This window comes from Oncorhynchus nerka, linkage group LG5 (assembly GCF_034236695.1).
Source record: "Oncorhynchus nerka isolate Pitt River linkage group LG5, Oner_Uvic_2.0, whole genome shotgun sequence".
NCBI classification, from domain to species: Eukaryota; Metazoa; Chordata; class Actinopteri; order Salmoniformes; family Salmonidae; genus Oncorhynchus; species Oncorhynchus nerka.
The window spans coordinates 62,095,265-62,121,256 of record NC_088400.1 but is presented as its reverse complement, the minus strand read 5'-3'; the positions used below and the strand labels follow the sequence as shown (position 1 = coordinate 62,121,256).

General features: G+C 40.4%; 1 protein-coding gene across 1 annotated transcript; it reads right to left on the bottom strand.

Moving 5' to 3' along the window:
* Positions 1-405: 405 nt before the first annotated feature.
* LOC135571703 (apical junction molecule-like) lies at positions 406-4,995 on the bottom strand. The gene is made up of 3 exons (XM_065018196.1): positions 4,788-4,995; positions 1,371-2,669; positions 406-1,116 (listed from the first exon to the last, which is right to left on the bottom strand). The coding sequence occupies exons 1-3, from the start codon at positions 4,971-4,973 to the stop codon at positions 406-408; spliced, it is 2,196 nt and encodes a 731-aa protein (XP_064874268.1). The 5' UTR covers positions 4,974-4,995.
* Positions 4,996-25,992: the final 20,997 nt, after the last annotated feature.

Below are 25,992 nucleotides of genomic sequence, written 5' to 3'. Positions count from 1 at the left end.
ATTTGTACTGAACTGACTTGCCCAGTTAAATAAAATAAATAAAATAAAATATCATTTTCTTTCTATCATATTCCTCTCTATCATATTCCTCTCTATCATATTCCTCTCCATCATATTCCTCTCCATCATATTCCTCTCCATCATATTCCTTTCTATCATATTCCTCTCCACCCTCCATCCACTCCCCTCCCTTTTCATCCTCCTCATCTCATCTCATCGTGTCGAACATTTAAACACTCCCCAGATTTGTGAAAAGTTAACATGTTGTGTTTATACAGTGTTGTACAGTATGCCTTAACAAAAATCAAACAGAGTAAACATTTTTTATTTTATTTTTAAATGCTTAGTTCTTTCATTGCATGCAAAAATACCATATTCCTCCCTCCCTACTCTCTATTAACCAGTCTACTCATCCATCTTCAAGCTTTCATCCCTTCCCTGCTCTTCTATCACCGTCTCAGTTCCACCTCCAGCTGGCTCCCTCTTCCTCTTCTTCTCCAGTCTCTTCCTCTCCTCTCTCCTCATCTTTTCTCTCTTCTTCTCCTCCTTTTCTTGAATCTTTCTCTCCATCTCCAAAAATGCAGCTTGAGCTTTCTCTCTCTTTTTTAGCTCCTCAGAACACTTCTTCTCTTTCTTAATCCTGTCTTTCATCATGTCATTATGTATCTTCATCAGCCCCTCTAACCTCCTTTTCTCTGCCCTTTCCTTCTCTATTCTTTCCTTCTCTCTCTTTTTCTGTTCTAAATTCTCCCTCTTCTTCTCAGCCTTCATGACTTTCTTCTGCTCTTTCTCTCTCTCCTTCATCTCTTTCTTCTCCCTCTTTTTTTGCTCCTCCTCCTTGTGTTTCATCTCCTTTCTCTCTTTATCTTTCAACTTCTTATTCAGTTTCTTATTTTTCTCTTTTTCCTCCATCTTCAGGAACGGGATTTTCTGCCTTTGGTTCATGAGGAGAAAGCCCACTCTTCCCAGGATGGTCTCTGCTCTCTCTGATGAAACCATCCCATTGGAGCACTTGGAATGGGCACAATCCGCCTCACTCTTCAATCCCTCCCTTGTGCTCATCTCCTCAGTGACGCTCCTCTCTTCACTCTCATTTTCAATGCCTATCCAATAATCCTAACAGGAAGACATTGACTCTAGATGTAAAATTGTTCCAATGTGGCAAATTCAATACACAATTGAGTGATCAACATACAATGATGGCCTAATAACCCTAGTGAGGGGTGATGTTTTATACTATGAGCAAAGAGCAGCAGGTTTGGGGTCAATTCAGGAAGTTCTCTAAAATTCCAATTCTCTTCAACGCATTGAATTGAAATGGAACTGACCACCATCCCTGTAAAGTAGTAGGGTGAAATACAAACACCTACCTTTGTCTCTTCCAGGGTCCAGGGCCTGGGTTCCTCACCCCCTGAACTGCATGTGGATGCTCCAACTCTAACAGGCATCTTAGTGACCACGCAGATCAGAGGGGTGGGCAGCTCATCATTGCGGGTTGCCAGAGTTAATTTAGCATCTGAGACCAGCTGTTGAGCATGAGGGCAGATATCCACCTCCACAGTAGTGCCCCTTCCTTTCTGATCTGGCTGCTTGTGGTCCTTGTCATGGATGCATGCCAGCCTTGGAGCAGGGCTTTTATCCAGGTCCTCTCCCTGGACAATGGATGTGCCTACAGTGATCTCTGTGGCAACGTAGGACTCGGGTACATCCTCTTTTTCCTCTTTGGTCAGTTTGTGGTCAGAGTCACGGATACATGGGGAGCTTGGAGGCAGTGCTGCAGGGTCAGGAGGGCTTTGATCACCTGCCATGTCCTCTTTGAGGTGAGTGGACACATCATTGGTTGTTTCACTGGCAACTGGACATTTGTTGGTTCCCTCTACTGCCGCCCCTGGCAGTTTGTAGTCAATGTCAAAGACACGTGGCAGACTTGGAGGCAGCATTGGGACAGGGCATTTAGCTGCTGATCTGTCCACTCCATCAACAGTAGCTGTGCCTGAAGTGGCCTCTGTAGCAAATGAGACTTCATAGGCATCCTCTACTGTGTGCTCTGGAGGCATGAAGTCATCGTCAACGACTGGTGGCAGGCATGGAGGCAGCACTGAAGGAAGAATTCTAGCTGCCCATCGGTTCTCTCTCTTGACAGTTGCTGTACCTGCAGTGTCCACTGTGGCAACTTGGCACTCCGTGGCTGAAACAGCAAGCTGGGATTTTTCCTGGACATTGAATGAATTGCCAATGAGCCGCTGAGCCAGTGGTGGGAGGGAGAACGGATAGAATCTGTCCTCTTCCTTGATATTAGATATTGCCACTGGAGCATCTGAGTCCTCAGTGGTTCCCTCTACTGTCTGCTGTGGTGGAATGGAGTCATCGTTAAAGAAGTGTGGCAGGTATCGATGCAGCATTGAGGATAGATGTGTATCTGTCGACAAGTCCTCTCTTTTATCAGCAGATACATCTGCAGTGGCCTCTGTGGAAATTGGGCACTCAGCAGGGACAAAGTAGGAAAATACAATGAACCGCTGTGCATCCTGAGTGCGTATGGCCAATGGAGAGGGGGGATGCAACATGGTTGGTATAGGCCTCCGATTGGTGAAAGCCAGTGGTGGGAGGGAGTCAATACAGGGAGCCATGAACTCAGTGAGTGGACGGTTGGTCACATCTCTCACATTCTGCAGGAGAAAAGAAACAGACATGATGAAAGTGATCACATTCAGTACATACATACTTTATACTTTATGAGTTAACACTATGTACTATGCACTATGTACCTATACATCACATATACAATGCCTTCACATTTTGTTTACTTTTTTCACAGCCTTATTCTAAAATGGATTAAATCATTTTTTTCTCATCAATCTACACACAATACCCCATATTGACAAAGCAACAACAGAATTGTTCCAAATTCATTTCAAATATAAATAATGGGTATTTACATAAGTATTCAGTACTTTGTTGAAGCACCTTTGGCAGCGATTACAGCATAGAATCTTCTTGGGTTTTTCACTACAAACTTGGCATACTTGTGTTTGGGGAGTTTCTCCCATTTTTTCTGCAGATCCTCTCAAGCTCTGTTAGGTTGGATGGGGAGAGTTGTTGCACAGCTATTTTCAGTACTCTCCAGAGATGTTCGATCCGGTTCAAGTCCGGGCTCTGGCTGGGCCACTCAAGGACATTCAGAGACTTGTCCCAAAGTCACTCCTGCGTTGTCTTGTCTTTGTGCTTAGGTTCGTTGTTCTGTTGTAAGGTGACCCATCCCCCAGTCTGAGGTCCTGGGCTGGATTGGAGCAGATTTTCATCAAGGATCTCTCTGTGTTCCGTTCATCTTTGCCTCGATCCTGACTAGTCTCCTAGTCCATGCCGCTGAAAAACATCCCCACAGCATGATGCTGCCACCACCGTGCTTCACTGCCGTAGGTGCCAGATTTCCTCCAGACTTGACTTTTGCAATCAGGCCAAAGAGTTCAATATTGGTTTCATCAGACCAGAGCATCTTGTTTCTCATGGTCTGAGAGTATTTAGGTGCCTTTTGGAAAATACCAAGCGGGCTGTCATGTGCCTTTTACTGAGGAGTGGCTTCCATCTGGCCACTCTACCATAAAGGCCTGATTGGTGATGTGCTGCAGAGATGGTTGTCCTTCTGGAAGGTTCTCCTATCTCCACAGAGGAACTCTTGAGCTCTGTCAGAGTCACCATCGGGTTCTTGGTCACCTCTCTGACCAAGGCCCTTCTCCTCCAAATGCTCAGCTTGGCAATGCGGCCAACTCTAGGAAGAGTCTTGGTGGTTCCAAACTTTTTTTATTTAAGAATGATGGAGGCCACTGTGTTCTTGGGGACCTTCAATGCTGCAGAGATTTTTTGGTACTTTTCCCTAGATCTGTTTCTCGACACAATCCTGTCTCGGATTTCTACGGACAATTCCTTCGACCTCATGGTTTTGTGTTTGCTCTGACATGCACTGTCAACTGTGGGACCTTATATAGACAGGTGTGTGCCTTTCCAAATCATGTCCTATCTATTTAATTTACCACATGTCCAATCAAGTTGTAAATAAAATCTCAAGGACGATCAATGGAAACAGGATGCACCTGAGCTCATTTGAGACTCATGGCAATTCTTATGTAAATAAGGTAAATTCTGTTTTTAAGTTTAATACATCAGCAACAAAAAATGTAAAACAGTTTGCTCACTTTGTAAATTTGGGGTTTTGTGTGTAAATTGCTGAGAATTTTAATTTGATTTAATCCATTTTAGAATGAGGATGTAAAGTAACAACAGGTGGAATAAGTAAAGGTGTCTGAATACTTTCCTAAGGCACTGTATAGATCTAGTGTCCTCTCAGATGCTCTGCACCAGTCTGTACCAACCCTGGGTCTTCTAGCCAACGGGTCAACTAAGTGTAAAAATACATGCACTACACCCAGCATAACATTTGATATTTTAGACATTTAGCAGATGCTTTTGTCCAAAACGATTTACAGTTAGTGCATTCAACTTAAGGTAGCTAGGTGGGACAACTACATTATCCTGATTTGAAGGTCTACGAGAGATCGCTTGGTCTTCTTATTTTTTTTTTTCAAAGACAAGGCAACCATAAGAACTGAGGACTGTGTACATAACAATACTCAAAGAGACATACAGAATACAACACAAGAAAAGTTATCAGACAAAATAATGTTAGCTTACATTCAATGGCATATGACACATTTTGCCCGTATATTGACATATATTTGATTTAATCAATATTGTTCAACAGAACTCTAGTCAAAAGTTTGTCTTGTTACCTCCTCAATCAGGCTTGGCATTTTCCTCGTCTCAAACCAAATCCTCTTCATCTCCTTCTCCTGCTCCCTCTGGATCTGTCTCACCAGAGCCAACCTGGCTCCCAGCTCCATCATGTAGTCTGTCTGGATCTCCCTTTCCTTCAACTGACACTCAGCCCTCCTCTGTGTCAGCGTTGAACCCTCCATGTCTTCCTCCTAGCTAACAATAAGTCTGGAAAATACATAACGTTGTAGTAAGTGGTGTGTTGCTAACCAAAGAATAATACATCTCTTTACGATGTGCTCACATTTCTTCCCCTTTACTTACAATTAAGCAAGTGACGATCCCAATCCAGAGATGATTACGCAATAGGTCTATCTGAATTACTAGTAAAAAGTTGGCTACTGGAAAAGCTACCAAGTTCAAATTGATCGATTTTGGCTGTTCCTATCATTATGTGCACAATATCCTTCATGACATCATCATTGTGATGCAAGGTGTTGCCATTGGAGATGAGAAAGCACAACATAGACTTTAACAATCAAACTTCAGGCTCTCTCTGTACCTTACTATTGAGCCTTATTCAACCCCCTCATGTAACGCCACTCCATATTGGTCCTGGTTCTCACAAACCACACTAATCACTTATATAATATCATTCAAAAAGGTTTTGGGGGAAGAAAGTGACTCTATATCCATCATGGACCTAACTTGTTGTACAGTTTCATCTATTTTAATCTCTCCAGTCTTCTCTTTGAGTGCCTCTGAGTTCAACTCAACCATTTAAATGGATGACCATTCAATCAAGAAAATCAGATTTTTAAATTAATTTTTAAATGAGCAACAAGTTAGCCTACTTGTTTTTTAAAAACATATTTATAGAGATAATTGATTACAATGTATGTTGGGGATTAACACAGAGATGCGGTTTTCTTTCATCAATAGAATTGTATTTGCCATTAGGCTGGCTGACTACAACAACTGTAACATGCCATCTCAGTTGTCAGGATGAACAATTTTCTCACAAAAAAACGGATTCAAGCAAACTGTCTCGTCAATAGTTTCACTTGTCACCATGATTGCATGTCAGGCCTACTTAAAGGGTCATGTTAGTACACAAGTCATTTAAAAAGTAGTTATTCTTCAGAAACATAGTTAAACAGTAAGTTATATTACAACCTACCTCTCAAGTTAGCAGCGTGTTCTCTTGCTAATGAAATAGGACATGAATAATCTGTCAGTGGTTAGTTGAATCAGTCTCTTTGCACTGTTCTGTTTGTCTGTGCAACAGCTAACCTCCCAGAATCCAGAATCTTGTGATGTCACAATGAAGGCCCCATTGCTATGACTACCCACAGAAGCTCTCATGTGTAATCAAATGCTGGAACAATTCACTTTTTTAAAATCTGTTGAGCACAGTCATATGTAATATTTACATTGAATCCATGTAACCAAATGTTTTATTAAAATAAAATGCTCTACCTCTTATCAAATGGTTGACCATTCATAATACAGGTGTTTTGCCTAATTCCAAGTCAATATGTTTTAGATTTCACAACTCATCCAGGTTTCCCTTAGGTTATTTGTTTAATCTCAGTCGACCACTAATGTGTTTCTCATCATACTCTTCATCATTAATAAAATATAAAGGCTACCTTACTACAGTAAAACAGGTCTTCTGTAGACTGTGACACCTCAGTGAGGGTTCAAGAAAACATCTCTCCTCAATGGCCTCAGCTATTAGCCATATGATCAACAAGGTCAAATGTTGCACTAAAATCAAGAAGCAGCTCAACCATAAGTTTATTTTGGTCAAGTGACCTGATTCATTGATCGGTTAAAACAACTAGAGCTGTTGTAGTTGAGGGATCTTCACGGTTCGCATGCTGGTAGAGAAATAAGATGTGCTGGGTGTGTAATTATCTAGGCCTGAAACATTTGATTGAAGAGTAGGTATCCCTGAATTCTTGCATTGTAGTTCAATATATTATTAATGAAGGAAATCAATATCAGCTGACTATAGAACAGTAGTTTTAGACCTGCCAACAGGTCCCATTGTATAAAAACTTGTTTGAAATGTTTCTTATCCATGTCTTTCCAGATGACCTAACCAATCAGACTCAAGAGCATCACACATTCCTCCATTCATTCCCCTCTATCATATTCCTCTATCATATTCAGTGGTGACTCGACATTCAGGGCAGGTGGGGCCCAGCCCCACATTTTTTTGCAAAAAACTGTTTTTCCCATTTTGCATGTTATTTTGACATGAATATATGTCACATTTGCAAACATAGTTTGCAAACATTGTAAAACTATATATACAGTAGCAGTCAAATGTTTGGACACACCTACTCATTCAATGTTTGTTCTTCCATTTGACTTTTTTCTACATTGTAGAATAATAGTGAAGACATCAAAACTATGAAATAACACATATGGAATCATGTAGTACTCAAAAAAGTGTTAAACAAAATACATTTTATATTTGAGATTCTTTAACCTGTCTGGGACACAGGTTCCGCTAACAGAACCCCCCCCAACATTCCGCTGAAAAGGCAGCGTGGGAAATTCAAAAATATTTTTTTGAAATATTTAACTTTCACACATTAACAAGTCCAATACAGCAAATGAAAGATAAACATCTTGTTAATCTACTCATCGTGTCCGATTTTTCAAATGTTGTACACTGCGAAAACACAACATATATGTGTTAGATCACCACCAAATAAAAAAAAATTAAAAAAATTCCCAGCCAAAGATAGTCACAAAAGCAGAATTAGAGATAAAATTAAACACTAACCTTTGATAATCTTCATCAGATGACACTCATTTGACATCATGTTACACAATACATTTATGTTTTGTTCGATAATATGCATATTTATATCCACAAATCTTGGTTTACATTGGCGCCATGTTCAGAAATGCCTCCAAAATATCCAGAGTAATTACAGAGAGCTACGTCAGATAACAGAAATACTCATCATAAACTTTGACGAAAGATACACTGGTTCTTAATGCAACCGCTGTGTCAGATTTTTTTTAAACGTCACGAAAAAAGCATACTATGCAATAATCTGAGACAGCGCTCAGACGTAAATATATTTCTCCGCCATGTTGGAGTCGACAGAAATATGAAATGACATCATAAATATTCCCTTACCTTTGATAATCTTTCATCAGAATGCAGTGCAAGGAATCCTAGTTCTGCAATAAATTGTTGTTTTGTTCGATAATGTCCAATTAGTGTCCAATTAGCTACTTTTGCTAGCACGTTTAGCTCACATGTCCAAAAGCTGGCGCCGTTCCAGGCGAACTCGGACGAAAACTTCAAAAGGTTATATTCCAGGTCGAATAAACTGGTCAAAATAAGTAGAGAATCAATCTTCAGGATGTTATTATCATATATATCCAATAACGTTCCAACAGGAGCATTCGTTTTTGTCTACAAAGTAATGGAACGCAAGGCGATATAATAAGTACTGTGCGTAACCAGGAACTGGCATTCTGCCAGACCAGTGACCCATCCGGTCCCACATCACACTAGAGGCTTCATTCCACGTTCTACTGACTGTTGACATCTAGTGGAAGGCGTAGGAAGTGCGAACAGATTTGGATGTGAATAGGCGATGAGTTGAAAATCAACCAGCCCCAGAATTTCCACTTCCTATTTGGAAGTTTGCCTTCCCTAGGAGTTCTGTTATACTCACAGACATAATTCAAACAGTTTTAAAAACTTCAGAGTGTTTTCTATCCAATAGTAATAGTAATATGCATATATTAGCATCTGGGACAGAGTAAGAGGCACTTCACTATGGGCACGCAATTCATCCAAAGTGAAAATGCTGCCTATCCCTAAAAGGTTAAAGTAGCCATCCTTTGCCTTGATGACAGCTTTACACACTCTTGGCATTCCCTTAACCAGCTTCATGAGGTAGTCATCTGGAATGCATTTTAATTAACAGGTGTTTCTTGTTGAAAGTTCATTTGTGGAATTTCTTTCCTTCTTAATGCGTTTGAGTAAATCAATTGTGTTGTGACAAGGTAGGGGTTGTTTACAGAAGATAGCCCTATTTGGAGAAAATAAACAAGTCCATATTATGGCAAGAACAGCTCAAATAAGCAAAGAGAAACAACAGTCCATCATTACCTTAAGACAAGAAGATCAGTCAATCAGGAAAGTTTCAAGAACTTTGAAAGTTTCCTCAAGTGCAGTCGCAAGAACCATCAAGCGCTATGATGAAACTGGTTCTCATGAGGACCGCCACAGGAAAGGAAGACCCAGAGTTACCTCTGCTGCAGAGGATAAGTTCATTAGAGTTACCAGCCTCATAAATTGCAGCCCAAATAAATGCTTCACAGAGTTCAAGTAACAGACACATCTCAACATCAACTGTTCAGAGGAGACAATCAGACCGAATCAGACCTTCATGTTCGAATTTCTGCAAAGAAACCACTACTAAAGGATACCAATAATAAGAAGGCACTTGCTTGGGCCAAGAAACACAAGACATTTGACCGATGAAAATCTGTCCTTTGGTCTGATCAGTCCAAATTTGAGATTTTGGTTCCAACCACCGTGTCTTTGTGAGACGCAGAGTAGGTGAACGGATGATCTCCGCATATGTAGTTCCCAGCGTGAATCATGGAGGAGGTGTGATGGTGTGGGGTTGCTTTGTCGGTGACACTGTCGGTGATTTATTTAGAATTCAAGCACACTTAATCAGCATGGCTACCACAGCATTCTGCAGCGATCCACCATCCCATCTGGTTTGCGCTTAGTGGAACTAATAATTTGTTTTCAACAGGACAATGACCCAACACACCACCAGGCTGTGTAAGGGATATTTGAACAAGAAGGAGAGTGATGGAGTTCTGCATCAGATGATCCAGCCTCCACAATCACCCGACCTCATCCCAAGTGACATGGCTTGGGAAAAGCAGCCAATAAGTGCTCAGCATATGAGCGAACTCCTTCAAGACTGTCGGAAAGGCATTCCAGGTGAAGATGGTTGAGAGAATGCCAAGTGTGCAAAGCTGACATCAAGTAAGTTTAGTAAGTTCAAGACAACTGGTAACTCGGGAAAAAGGAGCTACGACTTGGAAAATACGTTTTCATTTTTCATCTAGCTCGGAATTGTACATTTGGAACTCGGGCCTCTTTAAAGAGCTACGACCTGAAGATCACTGACGTTATCATGATTCAAGCTTTTTTTGTTGAGTTCCCAGTTGTCTTGAAAGCACCATGAATCCAGAGAATGCCAGACCTTGATGACAAAATTTGCCCACGAAGGACCGCCGCACCACCTTCCTGCTCAAGTGAGCACAGCACAACAAGTTGAGTCCAAAAATGTCTTGTATGATTCTTCATAATTGATTTAATTAGGCAGGGAGAAATGTATACTGTAGCTAAGAAATGAATACTAAGTGTATGTTGTGTAGTAAGCTGCTAGTAGCCCATGTGCCTCACTGGATGAAGGAACTATTTCCCTGCCAGACAAGGATCTAGCTGATAGCCAGGTGTAGCAGTGGTAAGGTGTTGGGACTCTGCTGTTGGGACAGCTTTATGTTGGACAGCTTTATGTAGGCTATAACAGTTTGTGGGCACTGTTTGTCACGTTATTGGGCAATTAATATATTGTTTATCAAATCAAATCAAATTGTATTTGTCACATACACATGGTTAGCAGATGTTAATGCGAGTGTAGCGAAATGCTTGTGTTGTGTAGTATAGTGGCTTTGTTGGCATTCATCCCACACATTTTTTTATTTCCCCACCAAGATTTACAAGCTCAAATCGCCACTGATCATATTCCCTCTATAATATTTCCGCTATCATATTCCCCCCTATCATATTCCTCTCTATCATATTCCCCTCTATTATATTCTCTCTAACATATTACCCTGTATTATAATAATATATATCATATTCCCCTCTATCATATTCCTCTCTATTATATTCTCTCTAACATATTACCCTGTATTATAATAATATATATCATATTCCCCTCTATCATATTCTGTGTATTTATTCCCCTATATCATATTCCCGCTATCTTTTTCCTCTCCATAATTTCCCTCTATCATATTCCCCTGTATTATAATAATCTATATCATATTCCCCTCTATCATTTTACTCTCTTTCAAATTCCCCTCTATCATATTCTGTGTATTATATTCCCCTCTATCATTTTACTCTCTTTCAAATTCCCCTCTGTCAAATTCCCTCTATCATATTCCTCTATCATATTTCCTCTATGGCTGCTTTGCGTGATGTATTGTTGTCTCTTCCTTCTTGCCCTTTGTGCTGTTGTCCCTGCCCAACAATGTTTTTACCCTGTTTTTGTGCTGCTACCATGTTGTGCTGCTGCCATGTTGTGTTGCTACCATGTTGTTGTCATATTGTGTTGCTACCATGCTGTGTTGTCATGTGTTGCTGCCATGCTATGTTGTCGTCTTAGTTCTCTCGTTGGGCAGAGACTGTCCCAAGATCGCGTAGCAGTCGGAGGTGTGTTTTCTTGTCCTGTCTTGTCCGGTGAAAATATTCGCTTTCCTCGTTTATTTGTACATATTTCATATACAGTGGGGAGAACAAGTATTTGATACACTGCCGATTTTGCAGGTTTTCCTACTTACAAAGCATGTAGAGGTCTGTAATTGTTTTATCATAGGTACACTTCAACTGTGAGAGACGAAATCTAAAACAAAAATCCAGAAAATCAGAAATCGTTATTTTTGGGCGCCGATTTGCCGATTATAAAATATATATATATATATATATATATATATATATAAAAAAAAAAGGTGTATTTTATTTATATATATATATATATATATATATATAAATATATATTTTAAACCTTTATTTAACTAGGCAAGTCAGTTAAGAACACATTCTTATTTTCAATGACGGCCTAGGAACTGCCTCGTTCAGGGGCAGAACTCCAGATTTTCACCTTGTCAGCTCGGGGGATCCAATCTTGCAAACTTACAGTTAACCCAATAACGACCTGCCTCTCTCTCGTTGAACTCCACAAGGAGACTGCCTGTTACGCGAATGCAGTAAGCCAAGGTAAGTTGCTAGCTAGCATTAAACTTATCTTATAAAAGACAATCAATCATAATCACTAGTTAACTACACATGGTTGATGATATTACTAGATATTATCTAGCATATCCTGCGTTGCATATAATCTGACTGAGCATACAAGTATCTAAGTATCTGACTGAGCGGTGGTAGGCAGAAGCAGGCGCATAAACATTAATTCAAACAGGCTTTCTTTGCGTTTTGCCAGCAGCTCTTCGTTGTGCGTCAAGCATTGTGCTGTTTATGACTTCAAGCCTATCAACTTCCGAGATGAGGCTGGTGTAACCGAAGTGAAATGGCTAGATAGTTAGCGCGCGGTAATAGCGTTTCAAACATCACTCGCTCTGAGCCTTCTAGTAGTTGTTCCCCTTGCTCTGCATGGGTAACGCTGCTTCGATGGTGTCTGTTGTCGTTGTGTTGCTGGTTCGAGCCCAGGGAGGAGCGAGGAGAGGGATGGAAGCTATACTGTTACACTGGCAATACTAAAGTGCCTATAAGAACATCCAATAGTCAAAGGTTACTGAAATACAAATGGTATAGAGGGAAATAGTCCTATAATTCCTATAATAACTACATCCTAAAACGTCTTACCTGGGAATATTGAAGACTCATGTTAAAAGGAACCCACCAGCTTTCATATGTTCTCATGTTCTGAGCAAGGAACTGAAACTTTAGCTTTCTTACATAGCACATATTGCACTTTTACTTTCTTCGCCAACACTTTGTTTTTGCATTATTTACACCAAATTGAACATGTTTCATTATTTACTTGAGGCTAAATTGATTTTATTGATGTATTTATATTAAGTTAAAATAAGTGTTCATTCAGTATTGTTGTAATTGTCATTATTTCATAAAATAACTAAAGAATTGGCCGATTAATCGGTATCGGCTTTTTTGGTCCTCCAATAATCGGTATCGGTATTGGTGTTGAAAAATCATAATCGGCCGACCTCTATTCTGTATACATCTGGCCCTTCTTTGGACACTGTGTTATCAAACCTAAACTCTCCTTCCAGACTCACATTAAGCATCTCTAATCCAAAATTAAATCTAGAATCGGCTTCCTATTTCGCAACAAGTCCTCCTTCACTCATGCTACCTTGACTTCGGCGATGTGATTTACAAAATTGCCTCCAACACTCTTTTCAGCAAATTGGATGTATTCTATCACAGTGCCATCCGTTTTGTCACCAAAGCCCCATATAATACCCCCACCTCTGCGACCTGTATGCTCTCGTTGGCTGGCCCTCACTACATATTCGTTGCCAAAACCACTGGCTCATCTGTAAATAGCACACCCAACTACCTCATCCCCATATTGTTATTTTTTCTTTTTTTTCTTTTGTACCCCAGTATCTCTACTTGCACATGATCCTCTGCACATCTATCACTCCAGTATTAATGATAATTTGTAGTTATTTCGCATCTATGGCCTATTTTCTGCCTTACCTCATTAATATGATTAGGTTTGCACACACTGTACATAGATTTGTTCTATTATGCTATTAACTGTACGTTTGTTTAACCCATGTGTAACTCTGTGTTGTTTTTGTCGCACTGATTTGTTTTATCTTGGTCAGGTTGCAGTTGTAAGTGAGAACTTGTTCTCAACTGGCCTACCTTGTTAAAACCTAATTGACGCTACCCATTCCGTTAGCGTTAGGATCATTTTCATCAACAACCGCTGAATTGCAGAGCGCCACATTCAAATAATATTACTAAAAATATTTATATTCATGAAATCACAAGTGCAATATAGCAAAACACAGTTTAGCTTTTTGTTAATCAATCTGTCATATTTATTTTGAAAATATGCTTTACAGCGAAAGCAATCCAAGCGTTTTACACAAGCGTGTGTAAGTTTATCGATCACTAGACAAAACATTATGGACACCTAGCATCAAAGTAGCTTGGTCACGAAAATTAGAAAAGCAATAAAATTAATCGCTTACCTTTGATGATCTCACTCCCGAGCCTCCCAATTACACAATAAATGTTCCTTTTGTTCCATAAAGATTATTTTTATATCCAAAATACCTCCATTTGTTTGGCGCGTTGTGTTCAGAAATCCACAGGCTCGAGCGGTCACGACAACGCAGACAAATTCCAAATAGTATCCGTAATGTCCACAGAAACATGTCAAACGTTTTTATAATCAATCCTCAGGTTGATTTTAAAGTATATAATCGATAATATATCAACCGGCACTGTCTCTTTTTCAGTAGGAGAGGGAGAGTCAATGGCTGGACCACTCTGTTGCGCAAGCAAAACTCATGCGAACACCCAGCTATCCACTACGCGATGTTATCTTGCTCGCTCATTTTTCAAAATAAAAGCCTGAAACTATGTCTAAAGACTGTTGACACCTTGAGGAAGCGATAGGAAAGGGAATCTGGAGCGAAGGCAGGCTATGGAACATGGAGCTTTCAAAATAGAGGCCACTTCCTGGTTTTATTTTCCTCAGGTTTTCGCTTGCAATATCAGTTCTGTTATAATCACAGACAATATTTAGACAGTTTTGGAAACTTTCGAGTGTTTTCTATCCCAATCTGTCAATTATATGCATATTCTAGCATATGGGCCTGAGAAATATGCCGTTTACTTTGGGAACGTTCTTTTTCCAAACATAAAAATAGTGCCCCCTAGCTGAAAGAGGTGAAAGTGTTGTGTTGTCTCACTTGTCGTGATGTGTGTTTTGTCCTATGTTTTAAGTTTATTTATTTATTTTTAATCCCAGCCCCCATCCCCGCAGGAGGCCTTTTGCCTTTTGATAGGCCGTCATTGTAAATAAGCATTTTTTCTGAACTGACTTGCCGAGTTAAATAAAATAAAATATCATATTCCTTCTATCAAATTCCTCTGTATCATATTCCTCGCCACCCTCCATCAACTCCCCCCCCTGTTCTTCCTCAACTCCTCATCATTAAACACTCCCCAGATTTGTGAAAAGTAAACATTTTGTGTTTATACAGTGTTGTACAGTATGCCTTAACAAAAATCAGATTGAATATTTTAAATGTTATTTTTAAATACTTAGTTTTTTCATTGCATGCAAAAATACCATATCCCTCCCTCCCTATATCTCTCTCTATTACCCAGTCTACTCATCCATCTTCAAGCTTTCATCCCTTCCCTGCTCTTCTATCACCGTCTCAGTTCCACCTCCAGCTGGCTCCCTCTTTTTCTTCTTCTCCAGTCTCTTCCTCTCCTCTTTCCTCATCTTTTCTCTCTTCTTCTCCTCCTTTTCTTGAATCTTTCTCTCCATCTCCAAGAATGCAGCTTGAGCGTTCTCTCTCTTTTTCAGCTCCTCAGAACACTTCCTCTCTTTCTTAATCCTGTCTTTCATCATGTCATTATGTATCTTCATCAGCCCCTCTAACCTCTTTTTCTCTGCTTTTTCCTTCTCTTTTCTTTCCTTCTCTCTCTTTTTCTGTTCTATCTTCTCCCTCTTCTTCTCAGCCTCCATTACTTTCTTCTGTTCTTTCTCTCTCTCCTTCATCTCTTTCTTCTCCCTCTTTTTTTGCTCCTCCTCCTTGTCTTTCATCTCCTTTCTCTCTTTCTCTTCATCATTCAACTTCTTATTCAGTTTCTTATTTTTATTTTTTTCCTCCATCTTCAAAAACGGGATTTTCTGCATTTGGTTCATGAGCAGAAAGCCCACTCTTCCCAGGATGGTCTCTGCTCTCTCTGATGAAACTATCCCATTGGAGCACTTGGAATGGGCACAATCCGCCTCACTCTTCAATCCCTCCCTCGGGCTCACCTCCTCAGTGACGCTCCTCTCTTCACTCTCAATTTCAATGCCTATCCAATAATCCTAACAGGAAGACATTGACTCTAGATGTAATATTCTTCCAATGTGGCAAATTCAATACACATTTGAGTGATCAACATACAATGATGGCCAATTAACCCTAGTGAGGGGTGATGTTTTATACTGTGAGCAAAGAGCAGCAGAGTTGGGGTCAATTCCATTTCAATTCCGATCAAAAGACTCTAAGATTCCAATTCTCTTCAACGCTTTGAATTGAAATGGAACTGACCACCATCCCTGTGAAGTTTTAGTGTGAAAAAGGACACCTACCTTTACCTCTTCCAGGGTCCAGGGCCTGGGTTCCTCATCCTCTGACCTGCATATGGAGGCTCCAACTCTAACAGGCATCTTAGTGACCTCGCAGATCAGAGGGGTGGGCGGCTCATCATTGCAGGTTGCCAGAGTTAATTTAGCATCTGAGACCAGCTGGTGAGCATGAGGGCAGATATCCACCTCCACAGTAGTGCCCCTTCCTTTCTGATCTGGTTGCTTGTGGTCCTTGTCATGGATGCATGCCAGGCTTGGAGGAAGTGCATGGACAGGGCTTTTATCACCCGTCAGTTCCTCTCTCTTGACAGTGGATGCAACTGCACTTTCCTCTATGTCAACTGAGCACTCTGTGGTGTTCTCAACTGTCTCCTCTGGCTGTTTGTGGTCAATGTTGTGGGTGCAGGGCAGCCTTAGAGACAGTGCTGTGAGTGCAGGAGGACTTTTATCAGCCAAAAACTCCTCTTGGAGGACAGTAGACACGGAAGCGGCTGCTTCACTGGCAACTGGACACTTGTTGGTTCCCTCTACTGCCGTCCCTGGCAGTTTGTAGTCAATGTCAAAGACACGTGGCAGACTTGGAGGCAGCATTGGGACAGGGCATTTAGCTGCTGATCTGTCCACTCCATCAACAGTAGCTATGCCTGAGACCTCATAGGCATCCTCTACTGTGGCAACTCGGCACTCCGTGGCTGAAACAGCAGGCTGGGAGGTTTCCGGGACATTGAATGAATTGCCAATGAACCGCTGAGCCAGTGGTGGGAGGGAGAACGGATAGAATCTGTCCTCTTCCTTGATATTAGATATTGCCACTGGAGCAACTGAGACCTCAGTGGTTCCCTCTACTGTCTGCTGTGGTGGAATGGAGTCATCGTTAAAGAAGTGTGGCAGGTATCGATGCAGCATTGAGGAAAGATGTGTATCTGTCGACAAGTCCTCTCTTTTACCAGCAGATACATCTGCAGTGGCCTCTGTGGAAACTGGGCACTCAGCAGGGACAAAGTAGGAAAATACAATGAACCGCTGTGCATCCTGAGTGCGTATGGCCAATGGAGAGGGGGGATGCAACATGGTTGGTATAGGCCTCCGATTGGTGAAAGCCAGTGGTGGGAGGGAGTCAATACAGGGAGCCATGAACTCAGTGAGTGGACGGTTGGTCACATCTCTCACATTCTGCAGGAGAAAAGAAACAGACATGATGAAAGTGATCACATTCAGTACATACATTCGTTGAGTGAACATCACATATACAGTGCCTTCGGAAAGTATTCAGACCCCTTCACATTTTCCACATTTTGTTACCTCACAGCCTTCTTCTAAAATTGATTAAATAATTTTCGCTCATCAATCTACACACAATACCCCATATTGACAAAGCAAAACCAGAATCGTTCCAAATTCATTACAATTAAATAAAAATGGAAATGTACATAAGTATTCAGTATGTTGTTGAAGCACCTTTGGCAGCGATTACAGCATAGAATTTTCTTGGGTTTTTTGCTACAAACTTGGCATACTTGTGTTTGGGGAGTTTCTCCTATTCTTTTCTACAGATCCTCTCCAGCTCTGTTAGGTTGGATGGGGAGAGTTGTTGCACAGCTATTTTCAGGTCTCTCCAGAGATGTTTGATCCGGTTCAAGTCTGGGCTCTGGCTGGGCCACGCAACGACATTCAGAGACTTGTCCCGAGGTCACTCCTGCGTTGTCCTGGCTTTGTGCTTAGGTTCGTTGTTCTGTTGTAAGGTGACCCCTCTCCCCCAGTCTGAGGTCCTGATCGGGATTGGAGCAGATTTTCATCAAGGAACTCTCTGTGTTCCGTTCATCTTTGCCTCGATCCTGACTAGTCTCCTAGTCCATGCCCCTGAAAAACATCCCCACAGCATGATGCTGCCACCACCGGTCTTCGCCATAGGTGCCAGATTTCCTCCAGACGTGACTTTTGGCAATTAGGCCAAAGAGTTCAATATTGGTTTCATCAGACCAGAGCATCTTGTTTCTCATGGTCTGAGAGTATTTAGGTGCCTTTTGGAAAATACCAAGCGGGCTGTCATGTGCCTTTTACTGATGCGGTTTTCTTTCATCAATAGAATTGTATTTGCCATTAGGCTGGCTGACTACAACAACTGTAACATGCCATCTCAGTTGTCAGGATGAACAATTTTCTCACAAAAAAACGGATTCAAGCAAACTGTCTCTCGTCAATAGTTTCACTTGTCACCATGATTGCATGTCAGGCCTACTTAAAGGGTCATGTTAGTACCCAAGTAATTTGAAAAGTAGTTATTCTTCAGAAACATTGTTAAACAGTAAGTTATATTACAACCTACCTCTCAAGTTAGCAGCGTGTTCTCTCTCTAATGAAATAGGACATGAATAATCTGTCAGTGGTTAGTTGAATCAGTCTCTTTGCACTGTTCTGTTTGTCTGTGCAACAGCTAACCTCCCAGAATCAGAATCTTGTGATGTCACAATGAAGGCCCCATTGCTATGACTACCCACAGAAGCTCTCATGTGTAATCAAATGCTGGAACAATTCACTTTTTAAAAATCTGTTTAGCTGTCATATGTAATATTTATATTGAATCCATGTAACCAAATGTTTTATTCAAATAAAATGCTCTACCTCTTATCAAATTGTTGAACATTCATAGTACAGGTGTTTTGCCTATTTCAAATTTTATATGTTTTAGATTTCACAACTAGCATCCAGGTTTACTTAGGTTATTTGTTTGACCTTAGCCTTCCGCTAATGTCAGTGTTGCTCATCAAAATCTTCATCATTAATAAAATATATAGGCTACCTTGCTACATACAGTAAAACAGGTCTTCTGTAGACTGTGACACCTCAGTGAGTGTTCAAGAAAACATCTCTCCTCAATGGCCTCAGCTATTAGCCATATGATCAACAAGGTCAAATGTTGCACTAAAATCAAGAAGCAGCTCAACCATAAGTTTATTTTGGTCAAGTGACCTGATTCATTGATCGGTTAAAACAACTAGATCTGTTGCAGTTGAGGGATCTTCACGGTTCGCATGCTGGTAGAGAAATAAGATGTGCTGGGTGTGTAATTATCTAGGCCTGAAACATTTGATTGAAGAGTAGGTGTCCCTGAATTCTTGCATTGTAGTTCAATTTATTATTAAGGAAATCAATATCAGCTGACTATAGAACAGTAGTTTTAGACCTGCCAACAGGTCCCATTGTTTAAAAACTTGTTTGAAATGTTTCTTATCCATGTCTTTCCAGTTGATCTAACCAATCAGACTCAAGAGCAGTGTAATTACTGACAGTGTAACAAAGTTGAAACTGCATCCTTTGTGTGTCTTCCACTAAGATACCAGTTGCATTTACATAGAGATGTAGGTTCTGCATCTGTCACATTACATACTGTTTGACAAGTAGCCTATGTCTTGTTATAGGAATAAATGTGAAATGCAGCACTGAAATTGTTTGAATTACATTAAATGATTACCTGTCAGAGACCACCCACTGGTTCTCTATTTCTTCAAATAGTGTTGATACTGTGACTTCAGTTAAAGGGGGTAGATCAGGAATCTTTGTTGAAATGTGGCCCTCAAACTCAACTGAAATAAACAGAGCAAATAATCAGGGACCTGCATCCTAATGATTCTATTCTGTCATGGATGATAATAATTAATACTGACATTTTCAAACATATGATCATAATCCTTTTCAGTTATTCTATAATATAGGATATAATCAATGTTGATTTTATCTTGTGCAAACATTATCAAAAACATTTTCACTGTCATAACTCAGTTCATCTATTAATTTCATACCTGCTCCCAAAAAGGCTCTTACATTTTCATTTTTCCTTACAAATATAAAAAACTTGCATGGATGGACATTGACAGGAATAAGATCTAGTGTTGACGTGGTTGTACTGTCCTAATACACCCTCACATGACAACTTTGATCCGCATAGATACTAATCATCTAGACCACGGGGATTGGTGGAAGTCATGCAAAACAGTTTTTTCCCGCATTCATGTAATGATGGCACTGAAGCAGACACATTGAGCACACGTTTGGTATGTCAAAGCTTGTTGTACTAATTACATATGCCACCAACAAAGGTGATGGATACAATTTGAGATTTTAACTTTCCTGACCAGGACAGTCACGCAATACTGGACTATAAAAGAAAACCAGAAACCCTGAACATGTGAGTAGATATATTATTAATGATCTAGCAATGCTGTGTGTGCGCTCATCCGGAAAACGAGTGTGGGTGGCTTTTGACAGTTCAGTATGGGGTGCACGTCCAACTGACCGTCAGCTGGCTAGAGATCGTGTGTGGTGTAACGTTATGGATTCAAATAACCCATTGAATGTCAGAATACAACTATAGGGATTATATTAATTATAGGTAAAATAGATTAAAGCTAGTATAAACTGTTGGTCGTCTCTTATGGGAACATGTAGCACAAATCTATTGCCTCATGCTAATGCTAGCTAGGTAGGGTTTGACGTTTTGGAAGGGGCACGTCAGTTTTAGCTAGGTGGCTGTCACTGGCTAGAATTCGTGTGTATGGTGTACTGATTCAAAGAAACCATCAGATGAAATGTCAGAATATAATTCATTATATGACTAACAGATTGACGTTCGTATCAATTGCAGATCTCTTATGAGAGCAGGTAGCATTGTTAGTCTATGCTTAGCTTGCTAGATAGCTAATTCATTTTGATGTCAGATCTACTTAGCTAGCTAGTTCTTACCAGTATCTGGATGTCAGCGTTTCAGAGCAAGTTCAACCATCATTTAACCCCCGGGAATGATGTTCCATGGTGTTGTATCCCTAGATTAGCAATGTATGTGTCAGTCAGTGTCATGCAGGTTCGATTGCATCACTATCAGAATAAAATGATATGATACAAAGGTAAAACTCAGTAACTGCAGCCAAGGGCAGGTTGAAAGCAAACTAAAAGGCATTAAGTTCAGTTACTGCCATTTACCTTGGTTTCACAGTAACTTTTTGCAGTTACTGCTTATACCCCCATTTTCTCCAAAACAATACAATAGAGGCAGGATACTTGTCCACATGATTAAGCATGCATTTAATGTAACAAAAATGACATGAACTCATTTTTGACCAAATGAGCAGTTACTGCCTTTTTGCTTGGGAGGGCAGAATAGTGAAGACATCAACACTATGAAATAACACATATGGAATCATGTAGTAAGCAAAAATGTGCTACAAAATACATTTTATATTTGAGATTCTTCAAAGTAGCCACCCTTTGCCTTGATGACAGCTTTGCACACTCTTGGCATTCTCTTAACCAGCTTCATGAGGGAGTCATCTGGAATGCATTTTAATTAACAGGTGTGCCATGTTAAAAGTTAATTTGTGGAATTTTTTTCCTTCTTAATGCGTTTGAGTCAATCAATTGTGTTGTGACAAGGGAGGGGTGGTATACAGAAGATAGCCCTATTTGGAGAAAATTAACAAGTCCATATTATGACAAGAACAGCTCAAATAAGCAAAGAGAAACAACAGTCCATCATTACCTTAAGACAAGACATTGAAAGTTTCTTCAAGTGCAGTCGCAAGAACCATCAAGCGATATGATGAAACTGGCTCTCATGAGGACCGCCACAGGAAAGGAAGACCCAGAGTTACCTCTGCTGCAGTGGATAAGTTCATTAGAGTTACCAGCCTCATAAATTGCAGCCCAAATAAATGCTTCACGAAGTTCAAGTAACAGACACATCTCAACATTAACTGTTCAGAGGAGACTGCGTGAATCAGACCTTCATGGTCAAAATTCTGCAAAGAGATCACTACTAAAGGACACCAATAATAAAAAGAGACTTGCTTGGGCCAAGAAACACAAGCAATAGACATTAGACTGGTGGAAATCTGTCCTTTGGTCTGATCAGTCCAAATTTGAGATTTTGGTTCCAACCTCCGTGTCTTTGTGAGACGCAGAGTAGGTGAACGGATGATCTCTGCATATGTAGTTCCCAGCGTGAATCATGGAGGAGGTGTGATGGTGTGGGGTTGCTTTGTTGGTGACACTGTCTGTGATCTATTTAGAATTCAAGCACACTTAACCAGCATGGCTACCACAGCATTCTGCAGTGATCCGCCATCCCATCTGGTTTGCGCTTAGTGGAACTAATAATTTGTTTTCAACAGGACAATGACCCAACACACCACCAGGCTGTGTAAGGGATATTTGAACAAGAAGGAGAGTGATGGAGTTCTGCATCAGATGATCCAGCCTCCACAATCACCCGACCTCATCCCAAGTGACATAGCTTGGGAAAAGCAGCCAACAAGTGCTCAGCATATGAGCGAACTCCTTCAAGACTGTTGGAAAGGCATTCCAGGTGCAGATGGTTGAGAGAATGCCAAGTGTGCAAAGCTGACATCAAGTAAGTTTAGTAAGTTCAAGACAACTGGTAACTCGGGAAAAAGGAGCTACGACTTGGAAAATACGTTTTCATTTTTCATCCAGCTCGGAATGGTACATTTGGAACTCGGGCCTCTTTAAAGAGCTACGACCTGAAGATCACTGACGTCATCATGATTCAAGCTTTTTTTTGTTGAGTTCCCAGTTGTCTTGAAAGCACCATGAATCCAGAGAATGCCAGACCTTGATGACAAAGTTTGATGACAAAATGTGGCCACGAAGGACCGCCGCACCACCTTCCTGCTCAAGTGGCAGGGTAGCCTAGTGGTTAGAGTGTTGGTCTAGTAACCGGAAGGTTGTAAGTTCAAACCCCCGAGCTGACAAGGTACAAATCTGTCGTTCTGCCCCTGAACAGGCAGTTAACCCAGTGTTCCTAGGCCGTCATTGAAGTCAGTTCTTAACTGACTTGCCTAGTTAAATAAAGGTAAAATAAATAAAAGTGAGCACAGCACAACAAGTTGAGTCCAAAAATGTCTTGTATGATTCTTCATAATTTATTTAATTATGCAGGGAGAAATGTATACTGTAGCTAAGAAATGAATACTAAGTGTATGTTGTGTAGTAAGCTGCTAGTAGCCCATGTGCCTCACTGGATGAAGGAACTATTTCCCTGCCAGACAAGGCTCTAGCTGATAGCCAGGTTTAGCAGTGGTAAGGTGTTGGGACTCTGCTGTTGGGACAGCTTTATGTAGGATATAACAGTTTGTGTGTCACGTTATAGGGCAATTCATATATTGTTTATCAAATCAAATCAAATTTTAGTGGTCAAATACACATGGTTAGCAGATGTTAATGCGAGTGTAGCGAAATGCTTGTGTTGTGTAGTATAGTGGCTTTGTTGGCATTCATCCCACACATTTTTTTATTTCCCCACCAAGATTTACAAGCTCAAATCGCCACTGATCATATTCCCCTCTAACATATTACCCTGTATTATAATAATATATATCATATTGCCCTCTATCATATTCCCCTCTATCACATTCCTCTCTATCATATTATGTGTATTATATTCCCTTATATCACATTCCCCTCCATCATATTCCCCTCAATAATTTTCTCCGTTATCATTTTCCTCTCCATCATATTCCTCTCTATCATATTATGTGTATTATATTCCCCTATATCATATTCCCCTCTATCATATTTCCTCTATGGCTGCTTTGCGTGATGTATTGTTGTCTCTTCCTTCTTGCCCTTTGTGCTGTTGTCCCTGCCCAACAATGTTTGTACCCTGTTTTGTGCTGCTACCATGTTGTGCTGCTGCCATGTTGTGTTGCTACCATGTTATTGTCATATTGTGTTGCTGCCATGCTATGATGTCGTCTTAGTTCTCTCGTTGGGCAGAGACTGTCCCAAGATCGCGTAGCAGTCGGAGGTGTGTTTTCTTGTCCTGTCTTGTCCGGTGAAAATATTCGCTTTCCTCGTTTATTTGTACATATTTCATATACAGTGGGGAGAACAAGTATTTGACACACTGCCGATTTTGCAGGTTTTCCTACTTACAAAGCATGTAGAGGTCTGTAATTTGTTTTTAATCATAGGTACACTTCAACTGTGAGAGACGGAATCTAAAACAAAAATCCAGAAAATCAGAAATCGGTATTTTTGGGTGCCGATTTGCCGATTATAAAAATAAATTAAAAGTTTATTTTATTTTTTATATATAAATATATGTATATATATTTTTTAACCTTTATTTAACTAGGCAAGTCGGTTAAGAACACATTCTTATTTTCAATGACGGCCTAGGAACTGCCTCGTTCAGGGGCAGAACTCCAGATTTTCACCTTGTCAGCTCGGAGGATCCAATCTTGCAACTTTACAGTTAACCCAATAACGACCTGCCTCTCTCTCGTTGCACTCCACAAGGAGACTGCCTGTTACGCGAATGCAGTAAGCCAAGGTAAGTTGCTAGCTAGCAATCAATCAATCATAATCACTAGTTAACTACACATGGTTGATGATATTACTAGATATTATCTAGCGTTTCCTGCGTTGCATATAATCTGACTGAGCATACAAGTATCTAAGTATCTGACTGAGCGGTGGTAGGCAGAAGCAGGCGCGTAAACATGAATTCAAACAGGCTTCCTTTGCGTTTTGCCAGCAGCTCTTCGATGTGCGTCAAGCATTGCGCTGTTTATGACTTCAAGCTTATCAACTTCCGAGATGAGGCTGGTGTAACCGAAGTGAAATGGCTAGCTAGTTAGCGCGCGGTAATAGCGTTTCAAGCGTCACTCGCTCTGAGCCTTCTAGTAGTTGTTCCCCTTGCTCTGCATGGGTAACGCTACTTCGATGGTGGCTGTTGTCGTTGTGTTGCTGGTTCGAGCCCAGGGAGGAGCGAGGAGAGGGATGGAAGCTATACTGTTACACTGGCAATACTAAAGTGCCTATAAGAACATCCAATAGTCAAAGGTTAATGAAATACAAATGGTATAGAGGGAAATGGTCCTATAATTCCTATAATAACTACATCCTAAAACTTCTTACCTGGGAATATTGAAGACTCATGTTAAAAGGAACCCACCAGCTTTCATATGTTCTCATGTTCTGAGCAAGGAACTGAAACTTTAGCTTTCTTACATAGCACATATTGCACTTTTACTTTCTTCGCCAACACTTTGTTTTTGCATTATTTACACCAAATTGAACATGTTTCATTATTTACTTGAGGCTAAATTGATTTTATTGATGTATTATATTAAGTTAAAATAAGTGTTCATTCAGTATTGTTGTAATTGTCATTATTTAAAAAAAAAAAAAAATTGGCCGATTAATCGGTATCGGCTTGTTTGGTCCTCCAATAATCGGTATCGGTGTTGAAAAATTATAATCGGTCGACCTCTATTCTGTATACATCTGGCCCTTGTTTGGACACTGTGTTATCAAACCTAAACTCTCCTTCCAGTTACACAATAAATGTTCCTTTTGTTCCATAAAGATTATTTTTAGATCCAAAATACCTCCGTTTGTTTGGCGCTTTGTGTTCAGAAATCCACAGGCTCAAGCGGTCACGGCAACGCAGACAAATTCCAAATAGTATCCGTAATGTCCATAGAAACATGTCAAACGTTTTTTATAATCAATCCTCAGGTTGATTTTAAAGTATATAATCGATAATATATCAACCGGCACTGTCTCTTTTTCAGTAGGAGAGGGAGAGTCAATGGATGCACCACTCTGTTGCGCAAGCAAAACTCATGCGAACACCCAGCTATCCACTACGCGATGTTATCTTGCTCGCCCATTTTTCAAAATAAAAGCCTGAAACTATGTCTAAAGACTTGACACCTTGAGGAAGCGATAGGAAAGGGAATCTGGTTGATATCCCTTTAAATGGAGCGAAGGCAGGCTATGGAACATGGAGCTTTCAAAATAAAAGCCACTTCCTGGTTTTATTTTCCTCAGGTTTTCGCTTTCAATATCAGTTCTGTTATACTCACAGACACTTATTTCGACCGTTTTGGAAACTTTAGAGTGTTTTCTATCCTAATCTGTCAATGATATGCATATGCTAGCATATGGGCCTGAGAAATAGGCTGTTTACTCTGGGAACGTTCTTTTTCCAAACATAAAAATAGTGACCCCAGCTGAAAGAGGTTAATGC